Source organism: Gobius niger, assembly GCF_951799975.1.
Source record: "Gobius niger genome assembly, chromosome: 16".
Lineage (NCBI taxonomy): Eukaryota > Metazoa > Chordata > Actinopteri > Gobiiformes > Gobiidae > Gobius > Gobius niger.
In genome coordinates this window covers 10,293,259-10,312,737 of record NC_136867.1, presented here as the reverse complement: position 1 = coordinate 10,312,737, position 19,479 = coordinate 10,293,259, and the positions used below count along the sequence as shown (strand labels likewise).

The window sequence follows — 19,479 nt, the reverse complement described above, 5'->3', positions numbered from 1 at the left end:
TTGTTCAGAGGGGTGTCGGTAGAGGATGTTTGCTTGGCGGCTTCTTGGTCATCCTCGTCAACCTTCGCCCGTTCGTACTTAATGGACGTCACTTCTGGGTCGCTCGCTCATTCGGTTCTGAGCGGCGGCCGTGTTTAGTTTGTAGTTAGCTGCCCAGTACAGGTGCTCTTGGGAGAGGCTGCCTGTTGGGCGTGGAGGTGCGGGCGCTCTTGGGAGAGGCGGCCTGTGCACCTTCACCATCTTCTTGTCGGTTGTGAGTACGCGTGTGCTCTTGGGAGAGGCGGCACGCGTACTTTGCGTTGTTGTGGTGGCATAGGCGCTCTTGGGAGAGGCAGCCGTTATGCTTCCTTCTATATATATAGGGCATTAGGTGCCTTGGTGCTCTGGAGGAGCAGCTCGAGGCCCTTGCTCTTATTGCCCATGGGTGCGTCTAGTTAGTGACACTGACTTCATGACGTTGTCCTGGGTGCGCTCCAATCATGGGCCGTTTGTGCCTGCTGGGAGTACATTCATCCCTACGACCTTCGCGCAGGTTTTTAACCAATAGCGAAGCCCGTAGAGGGCGAAGCCCATACGAAACAGAAATGACAGTTACTTAACGTAACTATAGTTCTGTGAGTATGGGCGTAGCCCTCTACCTGCACGCCCAGCAGGCCCATCCTGTCTCCTATGGCTGAGTTTCAAAGGAGATGAGCGGTGGGCAGAGGGGGTTTATATACCCCAGGTGGGTGTGCCATCACCTTGGTATGATTGGAGCGGGTAGATGTTTTAATCTCTCAGGCGCGAGGCGATGCCTCGGGTTATAACCAATAGCGAAGCCCGTAGAGGGCTACGCCCATACTCACAGAACTATAGTTACGTTAAGTAACTGTCATTTTTGCTCGTGCGTCATGTGGAGGAAACGGAGTGAGAGAGTGTCGTCAGACACGCTGCTGCATCAGCAGCTTCAGCAGACGCCCAGACAGAGAGAAGAGGGAGAGGAGAGAGCAGCTTCTCCCGGAGCCCCGGGCAGTATTCATCCATGAAGACGCACCGTGGATAAAAGTGCACGGACCTCCGCTGGAACCATGGAATATTTCAAACTCCTGTCTGCTCTTCTCTCGATTGTTATTTTGACAGGTAAGAAGGAGTTTTTAAACTCGGCCCAGAGTTTTCTTCAGAATGTTACAGCCTCATGTATTTGTGTTTCTGCAGTTTTTGTGTCGCTGCATTTCACAAATAAACTTTATTGTCTTTACTGTCTACATAGCCTGTAGGCTATAAAGCTACTAAACCAGTTGCTTATTTAAGTCTGCCCATGCCTTTTTTTTTCTGTTTTTCGAAACCTCTAACAGGTAACGTCACATGATGAATTTCATCAACCTAATTTTCAGCTATTTTTGTACTTCCCAATGCTGTGTGCACTAGCCTAAATCCAGCAGAGCTGACTTTATGGCATTGCTCTGGCTCCGACTGTGGCTGCTGTGCTTTATGTACAGCAGCTCATTCATTACGTTTGTTAATGCATTTAACTAATGGGACGAGAGCGGCGAGTGCGCGCGCTGCGCTGGAGTCTATTCGTCCAAGGTTTGATGACTCTTTAATACACTTATAATAACTTGACATTTATTGATGTAGCCTATTTAGGTAATCTATGTTTGTTTGTTTGTTTGTTTGTTTGTTTGTTTGTTTGTTTGTTGTCTTTTTACAGTAGCATATTGAACTAGTACTAATTATCCTACATTCTATCTTTGCCAGATTATGTTTGTGTTTGGATGTGAGGCTGGTGCCCTGGGGCTTGACTCAGGACAGAACCAAGTTCAGTCATGTCGACCCTTGGCCCAGTAGACTTCATGACAGGCAACTCAATAGGCGTCCAAGGAAAGCCTGTGAAGCAGATTTTAAATGTGGTTGCAATTGTATGGGCTAGCGATCATATTTTTATTGAATCATTCTGTTGCAAACTAGACTATGGCAACTATGGCAAATATACTGTATGTGCATTGAACATTATTTCATCAGAATTGCTGCACATTGCATTACAAAAATTAGTATTTCCTGCTCAAAATAAGCAGGAAATAAAAGTAAAACTGAAATCTGTTAAAATCTGTTTTGTTGCTGTTTATTGGTGAGATGTACTACTCATGCTCATACACTTAATGACCTACAGGCCTCTGTTCACACTGTAACCCCAGAGAGGCAGGTTGAGAAGTAGCATGCTTCATGCAGGCCCAGGTGGGATATCAAATGATTTTTCTTGTAGTAGTGACGAACTCCATCACGTTATGTTTGGCCTGAGCCCTATATGAGCAAGTAGACTGGCTCATAGGGCTTCACGTTGAAATGGCAGAAATACTTGCCACATACCTCAATTAATACAGTCTTGAAAGGAATATACTGTTACATTCTTCAAGCAACACCTAGGCCAAGGGTTTTCATGTTTTACGAATTAATGGGAAAAGCCGGTTTTTCATGCTTGAAGATCTAAGTTGTTGTTGTTCATGTGACTGATGGGTGAAGATATGACAGCTGTCCCTTTTTACTCAGCCTTGTAGCCCCTGGATCCTCAGCTGAAGCTTCTCAGACTCTCTGAAGCATCTACCACTCATTTTGAGCTGTTCTGTGGCAGGATGCGCATTTGTGTGTGTTTTTGCTTGTTTTCTGTTATTGTTTTGTTCAGGCGCTTCACGTAAACATCAGGCCTGCCCAACCCTCGACATTTTCAATCTCCTCTTGCCTGTGGAACTTTCTGTATTATGGGCATTGCCAAACTCTTTCATTGGGTCAGCTCTGTGTTGGCACCAGGGCAAATCTTTAAGGTTTGATGCACAAAGAGTAAAATTGACCATGCAACAAATCTCAATCGAATTTCAATAGCAATTTGAATGATTATATTTAGAAGATAGAAAGACTGCCAGTATTTGGGCAGTATGCGGCTTTCCCAAACAACACAATATGTCTCTATTTGGCATTTTACTCCTGGGTGGACCATGCTGCTCCTGGCCACCCTTCGATACGGCCCTGTTCTGCATCAGTCTGCTGTGGCCATTCATATCGCTGTATACAGTGCCTCTCGAAAGTATTCATACACCTTGAACTTTTGCACATTTTGTCATGTTTACAACCCTAAACATGAAGATTTTATTTAGATTTTTTAACTGAACGTTCACACACAAGTAACCAACAACTGTGAAGTGAAAGCAAAATGATGCATGATTCCGTTATTTTTCAAAAAATAGAAAAGTGAAAAGTGGGGCGTGCATAAGTATTCATACAGCATTTTCTAATTGCATTAAATTGCCTTTATAACATTCCTAATGACTCCAGAATGTTCACACCTTGGCCTAACGGTTAAATAGAGTTCACCTGTGTGTAATCTACTCTCAGTATAATTTCAGCTGTTCTTTTAGGCCCTCAGAGCTGTGGTCGGAGTGTATCGGTCACTAAACAACATCATGAAGGCCAAGGAGCACCAGAGAGGTCAGGGATAAAGTTGTGGAGAAGTTTAAAGCAGCCTTAAGTTATACAAAGATTTCCCAAGATTTAAACATCTCCCGGAGCAACTGTTCAATCCATTGTTCGGAAATGGAAAGAGTGTAGCACCACTGCAGACTTACCAAGACACGGTCGTTCACGTAAACTAACAAACTGAACAAGGAGAACACTGGTGAGAAATGCACCCAAGTGCCCCATGATAACTCTGGAGGAACTGTGAAGTCCTGCCGCTGAGCTGGGGGAATCTGTACATGGGACAACAATAAGTTGTGCTCTACACAAATCTGGCCTTCATGGACGAGTGGAAGAAGAAGGCCATTATTGAAAGGAGGCCATAAGAAATCCCGTTTGAAGTTTGCTAGAAGTCATATGGAGGACACAGCTCCATGTGGAAGAAGGAGCTTTGGTCAGATGAGAGAAAAATGTAACTTTTTGGCCCAAATGCAAAACCTGACACTGCTCATCGTCCTGAGTGCACCATCCCCAGTGTCAGATATACGGGGGGGAGCATCATGCTGTGGGGCTGCTTTTCCTAAGCGGGGACTGGGGAGATTGTAAGAATAGTTGTGAAGATGGATGGAGCCAAATACAGGGACATTTTGGAGGAAAACCTGCTGGAGTCAGAAAGAGAACTGAGGCTGGGGCGGAGATTCACCTTCAGCAGGACAATGACCCTAAACACAAAGCTAAATCTTCAATGGAATGGTTCAATAAAAACATATTAATGTGTTAGAATGGCCCAGTCAAAGTCCTGACCTATATCCTATTGAAAATCTGTGGAATAATCTGAAAACTGCTGTTCACAAACGTTCTCCTTCTTATTTGACAGAGCTTGGGTTGTTTTGTAAAGAGGAATGGGCTAAAATGTCAGTCTCTACATGTGCAAATCTTGTAGAGTCAGACCCCAAGACTTGCTGCTGTTATTGAAGCAAAAGGGGGTCCCACAAAGTATTCATTCATGCTGTATGAATACTTATGCACGCCCCACTTTTCGGTTTTCTATTTTTTGAAAAATAACAGAGTCATGTATCATTTCACTTTCACTTCACAGTTGTCGGTTACGTGTGTGAACGTTCAGTAAAAAAATCAAAATAAAATCTGGATGTTTAGGGTTGTAAACATGACAAAATGTGCAAAAGTTCAAGGTGTATGAATACTTTCGAGAGGCACTGTACATCCCTGTGGATAAATCACATTTGCTCACGCTTTTTTTACTCTCGAATGTTAATCCCAGCACCTCCTGCTGCGTAGTTACATGATGGAGAACGCGAGGCAGGATTAGTTGGTGACAGCGGAGGGTGGGCTATAATGAGAAGTGGGCATCGTACTGATTAAACAGCAGGAAGTGTCTGCGACGCTTTAATCACCCACTGATTTACCTGCACCAGAATGCCTCACAGGAACAAGAAGATCCATGGTGTGTACGTAACAAGGAACTTAAAATGACTTCATAAATCCACCCTGATGCTTAGCTGGGGTGAGAAGGTGGAAACATTTGTCCAACATGATTTATTTGTTTTTCAAAATAGAATACGCTCAGGAAATGGCAATAACAGAGCTGACACCGAGAGAGAAAACAGAGAGTCAGTACTGAGAAAAGCCAGGATTGAAGCCACGTGTTACTACATCATGAGACATGCTCACACTTTACCATCTGTGTCATGGTGATGTCCCGACTTCTGCAACGAGGTGCTTGCTGAAAATTCCTGGTTCATGAGATTGGTGTGTGTGAAGCAACATATTGGTGATGATGGGACAGTTCACTTGTTTTTTGTTTTTTTCCTCAATTACATAATGTACGAAATTGACTTTGATGTAGTACTTGTTCTTTTTCTTTTTCGGCTCTCTCAATAATTGTCTAATGCATTACAGTCTTGATAATTGACTCTAAATGCATCAGCTGAACTTTGCACACAGTTCCCAAACCCGTACTCTCTCTTTGTCAGAGCACTATGCACTTTTTTCTCTTTATCAAGCATAGTGATTCACAGCACATACGATGGAAAAGTGAACATGTTTTCATTTGTAGCAGCAGTTTCTTTCAAAAATAAGTGAGGGATCGGTGATCAAGTGCTTTTCAAGGAAGCATATACAGTGGGAAGAAAAAGTGAGTGCACCGTTTGGAATTTACTGGCCATAACATGTAAACATTCACAGGAGAGTGTGGAATAAGTAAGTGCACCCCCTGAATCTCACTGAACTGCTGCAGTTTTGCAAAGAGGAATGGTCCAGCATTCATCCTGATCGTTGTGAGCAAACATCTTTGTTAAATTGAAAACTGGTGATTTTGTGATATATTGCAGCTTCTTAATAAATGAATATTGCGTCAACTAATATTGTAATCGTGCTATAAATTGTGCAGCCTTAAATTGGGTTCTTGTAAAGAAATAGTGTATGTGTCAAAAACTCCCTAGATATTGTATGTGTTCTGAGAAACTAAAAATATTCGACCTCCATAAACAAAGCAGGTTTGGTGCATTATGTTCTCTAGTACTTTAAGTGTTCACTGCACTCAGAGCCCCAAGCCCATCAGGCCTAAACAGATGCACTCATTTGTATGTTCAGCGTCCAGGGTGTTTCTGTGTGTGCAAGAATGTTTTCGTAGACGGCAGATAATTTCACCCGAGCTGCAGCCACTTACATCTAAATTGAATTACAGGACTCTCGACAAAGCGCAGAAGACATGGTGGCTCGCAGGCAGAGGCGCGCTGTGACCTGCAGGAGCCGAGCCGTGATGCGCATTTGCAACTGTATATTTGGGAGGTCTGAAGGATCTCTGGGGAGCACTCCGGGCGGGTGACACCTGTGGCCGCTGTGTTTAAAGCAGGACACACATGATAGATAGACCAGTCTTTTACTTTTACTATTGATAATCCCCGTCATGATGAGACCCAATGAAATTACTGAGATAGAGCCTACTTAACAAAGCAGGTCTGCAAGAGGACAATAAGTAGTAGACCATATGAATGTAGAATTCTTTCAAATCTGTGGAAATCTCTAAATTGAACAGATATTTGCAAAGTATCCTGCATACTACTGTTCTAAAGCTAGTACTTTGGAGGCACCTGTTTTTGTCTTCAATCTGAAATTCAAGATTTGGCTTTGTTTTGTTTTTCATAGAAAGATTAATGGACTAGTAAAAGAACATACTCTGGGGTCTTTTCCCAGACAACATATGACGGGCTATTTTGCAACACTTCAAAGGAGAACTGGAGCATTCATGTCTTGGACAAGTCAATTCTAGCTGTAGACTTTGATTCAAAGTGATTAAAGTCTTCGAAATAAACAACATATTTTTTGATTTTCTGAGTTTGGTCATACAGCAGCCACTTAATCCAATAACTGCAATCTAATTATCCAAATAACGTGCGTATGACTATAACCATATTTAGTTGATATACCACTCAATTGATCAACAGAATTACAAACATTGCTATAATGACGAGTAAAACATGAAATGCATGCATTGATTCGTACCACTGCGATCCTGCTGCACAACACACCTCCTGTGGCTTCAAAGCAAAAGAAAAAACAATTTCTGAAACGTTGAATGGTTTATTCATATTCCTTTTAGTCTTTCAGTATCTTTTCGTCTGCTGCAGACGGAGCCTGTGCTCTGATGAATACAGCCAGTGTTTCGCAGACATCAGTGCTGGGTCCTCTTAGGTAAAACCTTTGGTGCAACACTCCGCACACTCTTACCTCATGCTGGACCGAAGGAGGCACACACATGTTTTACAGTTGCACATGCACAACACAAACACTGCTAAATGACAGTGTGACATAGGAGATCATTTTGATGTTATCGCTGAGTTTGATGGGAAGATATGGAGATAGAATAGACTTACTGTATTTCAACGATCATTTTTAGAAGTCATAATGTTTTTGTTACTTTTCCTTTGTGATCCACTGAAAGGATCCTTAAGGACTCTGGGTTTTCCCAAAAATCCCGGATTGTGTGTCTTTTTTTGGCCAGTTATTACTTTCCGGTTCAAACATTAACTAACTATAGCCCATTTGTATAATAATAAGCTCCCACATGAGAGGGGCCCTCCTAATAATGTGTGTCTCTATGAAAGGCGCTGGTCACGGCTGATCTTTGACCCTCCGCACTCATAGATTAAAGCCCTCTTTAGGCCCATTGTGTGACGTTCCCCCTCACCATTTTAAGTCTTTTTTCATATTTTTTTTTACATTGTAGTGTTATATTTGTGTCCAAAAATTAACTAAAATATTCTTCGCGTCCTGTTCTCTGCTGCAGTGATCGGCTCGTGCCATGCCTTGAACTATCACCTGGAACCGTTCCTCTCCGATCCACTGGACTCATACCTCCATTACGGTAAGACACTACTGCTACTACTGCTCCTACTTCTACTACTGCTCGTTTAATCATTATTTTTAACTTTGGCTCGATGCCTGGAGGCGGTTGGCCCTTGTACATTAAGGGCCAGTTTCCTGTGTTGATGTCACATGCTGTTTGCCCCCTCCCCGTGTCCCCACCCCCGCGCCGCCCTCAGAATGTCGCTCAATCTATCAGCCTTTAGTTTCAGGGCTGTTAATAGCTATGAACTAAACTGGGCACGTGCACAAGGCCCCACAAACTCTGTACCAAGGAGGTCCCTCAGTTTCCATCGACATAATGTACGGCCCTGGTCCTGTTTATTGACTGTAAGAGGTCTGTGGAGGACCAGCGCCGAGGTACTTGGCCGCAGACAGAGAGATTTGATTGATTTGATTTTCTCACTAATCCATTTGAGATGCATGCATGTCTGGAATGTTCAACGGTGCTGCTCTGAAACCTGGAACAGTCGAATAGCTCCGGCGTGCATTCCAGTCTGTCGTTGCTTCGTCTTTTGACAAAGTTATACAAACACTAACTTTATTTGCCACAGATCCTGCAGTTTCTTCTTGTGACTTTGAATCTTCGTGCCTCTGGACTACTTCTAACCACAGTGAGCGGGGTGACTGGTTCGTGGCCTCTGCAGATGACGGCGAGCCGAGCAGAGAGTCAAGGCCCCACTGTGACCACTCCCTGGGCTCCTCTGAGGGTAATCCACTGCTGCTTTTCACTCCAGGCCTTCTAATAAACATTCAAGCTGACATTCTAGCCTGTACCACATTAGCCGGCCTTTGCCTTGTATGTTTATCTCAACTATTTGCTAAATTTCTCTTCTCACTTATAAACTCCTTTCATGTTGTCTATTGAGCTGTGGTCAACACAACCGCGGGAGACACTGCAGTTCACCTAAAGTGAAAGGTGCCTGTGTCAGTGTGGGGCCTGTATGTACATGGATATCTCTTGCCTTTGCTCAGGACACTTCCTGGAGCTGAGAGCCTCTCCGGGCCAATGTGAGTACCACCTGACCAGTCCAGTGCTGCCCTTCAGCTCGGAGCTCTGCAGCCTGCACCTGGCCCTTTCGGAATGGACCCCAGCGGTGGGAAACCTCAGCCTTCTGATCGTCCCGGTGCACCCAGGCTCTGCCCACAACCTAGTGCCTCTGTACCCCCTCCCACACAGCACCAGGTGAGCAGTTCATACTCCTCCACAACGTGTGGGTGGATAGTGAGGCGGACACAAGTCTTACAGACCAAGGACAGTCCCAGCGACCTGTTTTTGTTCCCGTCGCAGACATCACTGAGGAAAGCATACGTAATTGATTGGGACAGCGGAAAGATGAGTGGTCTTGCTCTTGCACTTGTACAATGGCTTTGGTCTCTATGGTCTGCTGAGTAATAAACTGCATACCTTTGTTAAAGCTGACCTTACTTAAACAACAAAAGCTCTGGTGCTGGTATCCTTTCAGTGTGACCCACAGAAAACTCTGTTCAGTGTGTGCACAAGGTCACAGAGCCTAGTGGGAAATGACTGCAGTAACTTTTTCTTTCATCAGTGGTCACATCCACAGTATCTATCTGAAAATTCCTGTTTTATTGCCATAAGGACAGTGTGTTCCTCTGGTAATACTGGGATTCGGTGTGGTATGTATGCTCAGGGCACAGTGGGAGGAGCTGCAGGCTGTTATTGGGAGAATGGATGAGCCCTTCCAGGTCACTGTGCTGTACTCGTCCTGCCAGGCGGAGGGCAGCTCTGTGGCTCTGGACTCTGTGGAGCTCCGCAACTGTGAAGGTGAGACCTGCTCAGCTGGATGTCTACATCACTTTGTACACACATTTGTCCAGTACCACCTCTGCCCCACTCTCACCTACAGTAGTTTCACTTCATGTCTGTCGTGACTTCTACAGCATTTCTCTGGAGTACCCCAATGTCTGTAATTAATGTCTGTAGTCTTCAGTAAATTTTACATTTAATATTTATGAATAGATCAGCTTCAGTTTGTTAATGCAATTCTGTCCTTCACACTGACACCTGAATTTACCCAGATTTTTCTCCTGTCTCTAAAGTTAGGGTTCACTGACCACATATCATTTGTGCAATCCTGATTTTCTATTGTGACACCGTGTGCAGAGCAGCTGTTGTCGGAGCCGAATGCAGCGTGTGGTGATTCCTTTCACTGTGAAGACACAGGGGACTGTGTGGAGCCAAGTCGTGTGTGTGACTTCCACACAGACTGTCCGTTTGGAGAGGATGAGGGCTTCATCTGTGGTGCGACACTTGCCTGTTTATGATGTTGTTCATGTTGTGTACATGACTGTAACTGAAACTCCATGGTGTGACCCAGGCGCCCTCCCTGCTGGCTCCTACTGTTTGTTTGAGCTGGACGACTGTGGCTGGTCTGTCTCCACGCTGCACTCTCACTGGAGGAGGCTATCTGCACATGAGCTGGACCCAAAGGAGCGGCTGGGAGCGGCTCTGCTCTCCACTCCAGGTGAGATAAGACTCTCCGCTCACACACTGCATGGTTGTTGACTGGCCTCATTTATAAACCTGTTATACTCCAAAACCAAAGCTGAAGTGCGGTGAATTATGGCACTGAAATATGGCGATCCATAGCAAGGCAGATCACACAGTGCAAACCCCACTAACAAGGTGAGACGGTGCAGCAGAGCTACGGAGAGAAGGACAAGTATGGGATTTTGTAATTCAGAAGTTGCTTGCACCCATTGTGTGTGTGCAAGCAACTAGGGTTGGGCTTGCTAACCTTTCTCAACCTTTTAAAATCCAGGTCAGGCTACTACGGTGTGTCTTTCTTTTGTGTATGTGCCTTGTGGTGTGGACACTTGTCATGTTGTGTACTGTTACTACACTGAGCTTGTATATTGTGTGGCCCACAGGGCACTTCCTGTTTCTCCAGGTGAGAGAGAGCAGTGCTCACAGACAGGCGTCCATCCTCAGCCCATGGTTCCCTGCTCCGGTCTCCTCCAGTGACTGCCAGGTCAGTGTCTCTTGACTCTCATCACTGATGACTGACCTGTGTTTATATCTGAACTTTGTGTCTGTGTAGATGCATTTCTCCCTGTACCTTTATGGAGACTTTAACGGGACTCTGGTGGTGGCCGTAGAAGAGAGTGACACTGCTAATAGCCCCCTGGTCTGGGAGAGGAATGGCCAGTGGACTGATGATTGGGAGGATGTGGCCCTACAGCTGACTGGCATCGAGCACAGGTATGCAAAAGGGAGGGGTCGGGTGTGGGAGAGGAAAAAGCTTGTCCTCACCTCTGCATTATGCACAGGTTTCAGATGAAGGTGACTGCTGAGTGGGGTCCTGGCTCTGGGGCTGACATCGCCCTGGACTACATCTCTCTGGGTGCAGCCTGCTTTCACACAGGTACCACTGACCAATACGCTTCCCATACATGGCTCTCAATAACACTGTGTTGACTGAGTAGTGTCTCTTTACCTTGTCAGATGTAAATGAGCTGATGCCTGTGGTGGACCTGGAGGATCTTCTGAGCCCTCTCCCTGAACCTTCAGCTTCAGGTATCTCCGCTGCTGCAGATTTTACACACTTGCAATCAAATCGAAGTATAAACAAATCCGTCTGAGCTACTGGCTCTTTCACCAATAGTACATATTATATTTACCTCCAGATGTGCCCTCTCTGCATTCTGTGACTTTGTCTGTCTGTGCAGATGTGTCACTGATGACATGGTTCTTCAACTCGTGCGGGGCCAGCGGTCCACACGGCCCCACCCAGACTCAGTGTGACAACACCTACAGGAACAAGAACGTCAGCGTCACTGTGGGAAAGGAAGGCCCGCTCAAGGGAGTCCAAATGTGGAGGGTCCTGGCCACTAACAGATACCTGTGAGTCTGGGAGGGTACTCATGATTCAATATATAGACACTCGTTTTCCACATGACTGAAAATGCGTAATATAATCAATTTGAATGGTGTTTTTTCTATTTGAGAATTTGTTTTTATGTTTTGCTTTTTTTTACTATATATATTTACTATTTAATGTTTAGGCAGAAACCCCGTTATATGCCTTTAGCTCTTGTCAAACTGCGCAGCACAACTTAAATGACTGCAGCATCACCGGTTTATCAAAAGCATTGCCTCCTTTCACAAAAATGGATTGTAATCCCGGGACACAGCAGAGTGCATCGCTACAGTCAACACAGTAGTAGCTTCTGCTAATAGTACCACAGATGTTCATTAGTCTTCTGAGCGAAAAATCACAATCTGTCAGACATAAGTGGTTTGCTCAAGTGCGCTGCAGTCTGATATAATAGAGGGTGGAGGAGTGCCAGAAAACAATTTCCTTCAGTCACTGCATTTCATTTTCTCTGTGGCGCAATGCTGTCCCCCCAGGATCACAGCATATGGAGCCGCAGGAGGGAAAGGAGCCAAGAACCACAACAAGCGCAACTACGGGGTCTTCATATCGGCCATATTTGCTCTGGAGAAGGGGGACACTCTCTACATCTTGGTGGGCCACCAGGGAGAGGACGCGTGCCCGGGGGTGAGTCATGGGGCAGATTCGGAACGATAAAGCAGACGTTAATTAGGAAGTGTCATTAATAATCAGCTCATGAAAGATGAAGTGGCCTTTTTTCCTGTGGTGCAGAGAAACCAACTGACCCAAAAGATCTGCCTGGGGGAGTCCTCAGTGATAGAAGCGCAGAACCTGCGGAGAGGAGCTAACGCTGAGTGGGCAGGGGGAGGAGGAGGCGGGGGAGGCGCCACGTATGTCTTTAAGGTAGTTCTGCAGTGCTTTCTTGTGGCACACATAGAACTTTTTAAAATGGAAGTGTGGCTGCGTGTGTCTTGGGATGGTGAGGATCTGCTCTCCCGTCAGATGGAGGAGGGTGAGATGGTGCCTCTGCTGATCGCAGCGGGGGGAGGAGGAAACGCCTACCTGGAGGACCCCGAGTCCAGCCTGCACCAGATCCCGCTGGAGCAGTTTGAGAACAGCACCGCCGCCCCCAGCATCAGTGGGCGCACGGGGGCAGCAGGTACAGCGGCGCCACTCTTGCTCCGAAACTGGAACCTCAAAGTGAAAGTGTAGCAGGAGCTAGCGCATACAGATGAGGAATTGATAGTCCACTCATATCGCCCTCTTTGACAGAAGCCCACAGTCATCAGAACACTCTTAAGTTCAAAAACGAAGAGCAGGCAGGGCAGGATCAAAGACATGTTGGTCTGAGATTTTAACTTGTATCAAGGCAAAAATGCTACATTATACATTTGTTTTTTCCTCTTTATTTTAGCATACTACAAGGGGCTGGGAATAGCGTTGTTTAATAACATTACTCATGAAGACCAGGTTGATTCCTTTGTCCCTTTTTTCCCGTAGTTACCATGCCAGTCCAATCCAATGTAATAACTGACCTGTACATTTTAAGTGTAACTCTTTTTTTTGTCTTCACTGAGGCTTTAACTTTTTGTCATAAATATTTTGATAATTTGATCTGCAGGTGGAGGTGGGGGCTGGAGGGACAGCTCCAGTCCGCACTCCCAGGCGGGACAGTCCCTTGTGGATGGTGCTATGGGAGGGTCTGCCTGTCCCCTGGCTCTAACTAAATTTAGCTGGGCCACATACGGAGGCTTTGGCGGCGGTGGAGGGGCGTGCACTGCAGGGGGAGGTGGAGGAGGCTACAGAGGTTTGTCTCTAAATGACACTTTGTCATTTCCGATGCTAAGCTTGTTTTAGTTTTTAAGGATGTGTTTGTGTTGAAGTCATTGTAAAAGCCCGATCATTCCACAGAAGAGAAATGGTTTCTGTTGTAGGAGGCGACGCTGCTGCGACTGACAAGATTACGGCTGACGGCCAAGACGGAATCTCCTTCATTCATCCCTCGGGAGAGATCTTCCTGCAGCCGCTGGCAGGTGCGCCTCTGTGGAAAAATGCTTCTGAAAATATTATTTGAAAAGCCATTAAATAAAGACTTTCTAGTGGCAGAACAGTATTTCACTAACAGTTCTCAGAAAACTATTCTACAGAAAAGAGAAGGAGACTAGAGAAGTGACTGAGGAGAATTCAATTCAATTCAAAAGATTTATTGTCAATTCATTGATATGAATCAAAATGTTCATTCTCTCAAGTCCTTGGTGTGGAGTGGGGGGTGGGGAGGGAGGGGTGGGAGCACAAGGAAGGTAGGGAAGGGAGAGAGTTCAGCTTCCTGTTAGCCTGGTGGCTAAAACTGTTCTTTAGTCGACTGGATCTGGCTCGTGAAATGAAGGGGAGCTACATCTGATTTCTTAAAAACAAATGAATGGGTCCCTTGTTTAATGTCACCTCTAGTCAATTTCTGTACACACAAAATTATTAGTGTTGTTTATGTAGGAAATCATTTGTTCTGTGGTAGATGCCTGAGGGCCATTTGACATTTATGTGTTTGTGGTGCAGCCGTGGAGAGTCACGGTGAGTGTGAGATCAAAGTGCAGCTCAACTGCAGCCACTGTCAGACGCAGAGCTGCAAACGGGACAATCACCAGATCCTCTGTCTGTGCCATGATGACGAGGTGCTGGCCAGTGACAACGTCACCTGTGTCAGTGCTGTAGGTAGGACATCACTGTGGCGCTTGTATTCACTAAGGTGTTTTAGCCTGTTTACCATGGACTAACTGAACCTTGTGTCCTCTACAGCTGCCCCCCAGGGCCCTGTCCCTCTGGGCCCTGTCCCACAGGGCCACATGTCCCTGACGCTGATCCTGGCGGTGGTGGCCTCCACTGTGGCCAGTGGCATCGCCCTCATCTGTGCAGGAGTCATCCTCAGTAAGAGGCTTTTTCACTTCTGTGTGCAATCTGTGCCGTCCACGTTCCACCGGCTCTGATGGAGACGGGACATTGTACTGACCTAGAGTACTGACATGGAGTGAGCACAATATGGACATGTACTCAATGACCATAATGTAAAAAGAGAGAAATAGTCTTTCATCGAGACCTTAAACGTGAGAACTGTCGGAGAAACGTCTGATTACTTCTCCCTAATGGCACTGTTGGATTTCAACTCTTTGGTTTGTGGCTGATAAAGGGATTGTTACAAACCAGTGCTTCTTTGTTTTCTCTCCTGTGCTCAGGGATGACTTAATGGCACATGTTACACTATTGTCAAAATGATGAAGTACACAGGGGTGGTTTATGAGTGGGAGCTTGTGCTGCCTAAGGGAGAGTACGCTGTGGAGTCTGTCAGTCTATGTGATAAAAAAAAAAAAGCAAAAACAAAAACATACATACAGTACATTTGCTTTTATTTCGTTGTAATTTAACATTAGTTAATGCAGGGTCTCTTGCTAAATACAGTGTACACTGTATCACACTTTATTAGTGTAACTGTTTTATGTGATGTTGACCTTTCAAAGGGCTTTAAAGGGCAGGAAGTCAGCTGTAGTCCATTCAGAGTCACTCTCTCCCCCATGCAGGGAGGTAGTCTGTTCCCTGGACCTCTCTCATCTCCCATCTCTCTTTCATCATTTCTCCTTCCTGCTCCCCATGGATCCCTGAGTTCTGCATCAGCACCAAGCCAAGGCTCATCAGCATCCCTCATATGCACGCACCTTTCCACCCCCTCCCATTCAGACTACCATCTGTACCCCAATATTCCCCACCGCCCCATCTACTTCCCAGGCACCTGCCAACTGTATCACCCAATCACCCACCACCTCCTCCAAGGGGGTCTTGTATCCCTGTTCCTCCATCTTCTGGGCAGATCCCCCCCAGGCAGACTACCACCTGCATCAGGGACATGGCTGCCTCAGCGGCGGGTGAGTGCCCCTCACTTGCCCCGGGTCTAGAAGCTGTAACCAAGGAGACGACAGTTATGTGGATACATTTTGACTTACTACATGACATTAAAAATTAAAAATCCTTTCATTATTTTACAAAAATGTTGCCAGTGTGACCATTCTTGCCTCTCCTTGTGTTACAGCTTCAGACCAAGGCTCTGGTAGATTTTATATTTCTGACTGAAACTTGTGTGTGCAGTGTGGTACCGTAGGAAAAGCGACCTGCATGCTGTCAGAGGGCGTCTGCAGAGTCCAGAGTACAAGCTCAGCAAGATCCGCTCCTCCACCATAATGACCGACTACAACCCCAACTACTGCTTCGCTGGAAAGGCCACGTCACTTAGTGAGCTGAAGGAAGTTCCCCGGAAAAACATCACGCTTCTTAGGTCAGTTTGATATTCTGTATCAATACTTTCATTCATTACAATGCATGTCCCCCTATTAAAAGATGGTAAATGACTGTGTTTTTAGGGCTCTGGGTCATGGAGCGTTTGGAGAAGTGTATGAAGGACAGCTCCTGGGGATGAGTGCTGATAATAGCCCAATGCAGGTGGCTATAAAGGTCAGCTCCCACTGTGGTTTCCTCTCTCTGCATTTGTTCAAACACATCACTATGACATTAAAAGGTCATAGAAGATATATTTTCCTCCAAACTTAACACAATTGTTTGTTTGCTTTTCTTTTTAAACCTCAATTAAGAGACTGTAGTGCTTTTTAAACAGGAAAGAAAATAATTTCGCCGTTACTGCCATTTACTCTATACACTATATCTGGCTCCGATCATAACAAAGGATCACAAATATCATGCTTTTTTTGTGCACTTTGCTGTTACAACATGTGTCCCCAGACTCTTCCTGAGATCTGCTCGGAACAGGACGAGATGGACTTCCTGATGGAGGCGCTGATCATGAGGTCTGTCCCACATAACCTTTTCAATTCTGCACTCTCGCACCGTAAGCAAAGGGAGAGGGACTTGAGCAAAGATGTGTTTCTTCCGCAGCAAGTTCAGCCATGAGAACATCGTGCGCTGCATCGGAGTGAGCCTCAACATCCTGCCGCGCTTCATTCTCCTGGAGCTGATGACCGGGGGCGACATGAAGAGCTTCCTGAGACAGCACAGGCCGCGAGCTGTGAGTGTGACAATAGTGTGTGAGAGCCGGGTGTGAGACAATCTTCGTTCTTTTCACGCGTGCTGTTGTGTCCAGGGCCAGGCGTCCTCCCTCACCATGACCGAGCTGCTGCGGATGGCCCGGGACATTGCCTGTGGTTGTAGGTACCTGGAGGAGAACCACTTCATCCACAGGTTCAGCCCCACATGACTCCAAACAAATGACAAGAATGTTCCCCTTGATTAAACTACCTCTTTTTTTTTTTCATTCTGTAGAGACATAGCTGCTCGAAACTGCCTGCTCACCTGCCCAGGACCAGACCGTGTGGCCAAAATAGGGGACTTTGGGATGGCCCGAGACATCTACAGGTCAGTCCTCAGTCCTGTGACAAACATGGAAGTCTCTGGAAACCTCCTCTCTGTGTAACGGCCCGTGTCTCCATCAGGGCCAGCTACTACAGAAAAGGCGGCCGAGCCATGCTTCCTGTCAAATGGATGCCACCAGAGGCTTTTTTGGAAGGAATTTTCACCTGCAAAACTGATACATGGTAAACAAAATTACGATCTTCACAATGTATGTGGAAGTTAAGCATGACAATCCAGCATGAAGCCAGCCTAAAGGCATTAAAGCAGTAAAGACAGAGGTGCTTCTCATTCTCCTGACATATTACGGCATCATCCAGCATACTTTAGTGCTTATCTGGAGATGGAAGTTGATGCTGAGAGACACACCAAACATTTAGTCTTTATACATCACTTACCGTGACAATTCTGAGGTTATGTTGTTGTGCATGTCTCCCCCTGGAGGTCATTTGGAGTGCTGCTGTGGGAGATTCTCTCGCTGGGATACATGCCCTACCCCTGTAAAACCAACCAGGAGGTTCTTGAGTTTGTCACCAGTGGAGGCCGAATGGACCCCCCTAAAGGCTGCCCTGGCCCTGTGTGAGTTACATCCTGTGATGTTGCTGCAATCTTTATATCCAAATCTTATCTTTTTGGACTATAAATTAATCAAACGCACTAAGACAGTATGGAATATGTGCCAAATTAGAGCAGTTGCCTGATGTTAAGAACCATTTCACTTTGTTTAGCTATCGGATCATGACCCAATGCTGGCAACACTGTCCTGACCATAGACCTAACTTCTCCACAATTCTGGAGAGAATCAACTACTGCACTCAGGTAAGAAAGGTTTTGATGATAAAGTACTGTAGTCTTGTTAGCAGTAATTTACCACAGACTGCCTCTTTAGGACCCAGATGTGATCAACACTCCTTTGCCAGTGGAGTATAACCCAGCCCAGGAGGAAGATGCAGTGTTACGTCCCTCTGTACAGCCCTTCTCCTCTCTGACCCCTTTGCCCTCTCTCAGTGTGTCTCCTGCTCCTGTTCCCTCACATCTTTCCAAACCGCGTTTACTCCTGCACCGGGGCCAGCCCCTTCACAACACTCCAGAAATTACCCCGGGCCCCTGGATCCACCCTGAAGCTCAGAACAAACTCAGCTCTAGCGATAATTCATCCTCAGGAAGTCAAAGAAGTCAACTTAAGAATAAAACAAAGAATCTGTGGAACCCCACGTACGGCTCCTGGGTGCTAGACAACTTTAGGGGGAAGAAGGCACTGGCCCACACTCAGTCCATGCCCCTGTCACCTACCAGCCGCCCTTCTGAATGCACTGACACAGCCAGTGGTGGAGCAAATGACCTCAGCACTGGGGTCCCTGCGGTGGTCTCCCATCGTCTCGCTGCAGGAGGTGCCTCAGGGAACTCTAAGGCTGGAATTGATCTGGCTAAGCTCCAGAGCTTCCCTTGTGGAAATGTCAACTATGCATATGAGGAGCAGAGCTGTGAGGCAGAGAGCCTGCCTTTGGTGAAGGCTAAAGCCCCCGAGGCCATGACCAGCTGCGCCCTGAGTGTGTCTTTGGGCAGTGGCCTGGGGCTGGGGCTCCACAGCTCTGCCACAGCCCCTAAACTACTCCTAAAGAGGCACGCCAGCTACGGGCACGAGGATGTAAAGAGGCACGCCAAAGCAGACAAACCACCTCGTGACCGTGACTCAGGATTCTCTCTGTCTGAAGACCTCAGCGTCACCCCAATCTAACCCACAGGACCATACTGTCACATGTTCAGCTGATCTGCTCACTATGAAATGCTGGAAGATCTCTCTCCTCAATAAGCGCTCCATGCATCAGTTTGCTGTAAGGTCTTTATTTTATATGAAGTTGATATGTGATATGTAGCATTTAAGGACATTTTTTCTTCAGAACAGCTTTAAAACTACTGCCGAGGAGCCAGTACAAACACACAGTAATGTAGTTTACTTTCTGGGTCCAGTGGATATTTGGTAGAGATAGTGAAGTAGCATTTTAGAGTAGGTCAGAGCCTGTGTTTGGTCCATGAACTAGTATGAGCCTGTGTTCAAGTTTTCATAGATCGGAGATAACTATTGTGAAAATGATATTTTTGTACTCACACAAGTAGGCTGTATGTAGTTTTTTTTTATCTTTATTTTTATTTTTTCCTTTTTTACATTGCCTCATAAAGTCGTAGTTGACTTTGAAGCAGATCACTGCCATTAGATGCTGTGTGCTGTCATTTAACTCTGCAGGGAGCCTTGTTTAATCATCAGCCACCTGCTGCTCACTTTGGTGTATCTTACTCTGTTAAATATTCAGGGTGTATTTAATAGTTTGGTAGTTGTAGCTATTTTGTGTTTAGTTCCTTTATGATCACTGCATGTTAAACCTTGTAACAGGTTGCTTTTTGC

The 19,479-nt window shown here is 45.9% G+C and overlaps 2 protein-coding genes across 2 annotated transcripts in view; both read left to right on the top strand.

The window, feature by feature from the left end:
* iah1 (isoamyl acetate hydrolyzing esterase 1 (putative)) overlaps window positions 1-1,893 on the top strand; it is an 87,460-nt gene extending 85,567 nt beyond the window's left edge. Inside the window, 1 exon segment of the mRNA XM_079573894.1 lies at window positions 1,878-1,893. The gene's annotated coding sequence lies outside the window, so the exon portion shown is untranslated.
* ltk (leukocyte receptor tyrosine kinase) lies at window positions 975-19,404 on the top strand. Its single transcript, XM_079573888.1, has 29 exons — window positions 975-1,119; window positions 7,736-7,813; window positions 8,367-8,522; window positions 8,788-8,998; window positions 9,468-9,601; window positions 9,941-10,078; window positions 10,155-10,301; window positions 10,708-10,808; window positions 10,878-11,038; window positions 11,107-11,201; window positions 11,282-11,353; window positions 11,506-11,680; window positions 12,188-12,338; window positions 12,444-12,575; window positions 12,675-12,831; window positions 13,294-13,479; window positions 13,607-13,705; window positions 14,226-14,381; window positions 14,466-14,594; window positions 15,804-15,990; window positions 16,076-16,166; window positions 16,452-16,516; window positions 16,605-16,734; window positions 16,810-16,907; window positions 16,989-17,081; window positions 17,159-17,260; window positions 17,520-17,654; window positions 17,804-17,894; window positions 17,965-19,404. The coding sequence occupies exons 1-29, from the start codon at window positions 1,068-1,070 to the stop codon at window positions 18,811-18,813; spliced, it is 4,371 nt and encodes a 1,456-aa protein (XP_079430014.1). The 5' UTR covers window positions 975-1,067; the 3' UTR covers window positions 18,814-19,404.
* The last annotated feature ends 75 nt before the right edge of the window (window positions 19,405-19,479 follow it).

What these genes read in the sequence shown, in the direction of transcription:
- ltk (XM_079573888.1), top strand. Translation starts at nt 1,068, where the DNA reads ATGGAATATTTCAAACTCCTGTCTGCTCTTCTCTCGATTGTTATTTTG. An exon ending in CTGGCCACTAACAGATACCT is followed by an intron (nt 11,681 to 12,187) that starts GTGAGTCTGGGA and finishes CTGTCCCCCCAG; the next exon opens with GATCACAGCATATGGAGCCG. An exon ending in ACCTGCAAAACTGATACATG is followed by an intron (nt 17,261 to 17,519) that starts GTAAACAAAATT and finishes CTCCCCCTGGAG; the next exon opens with GTCATTTGGAGTGCTGCTGT.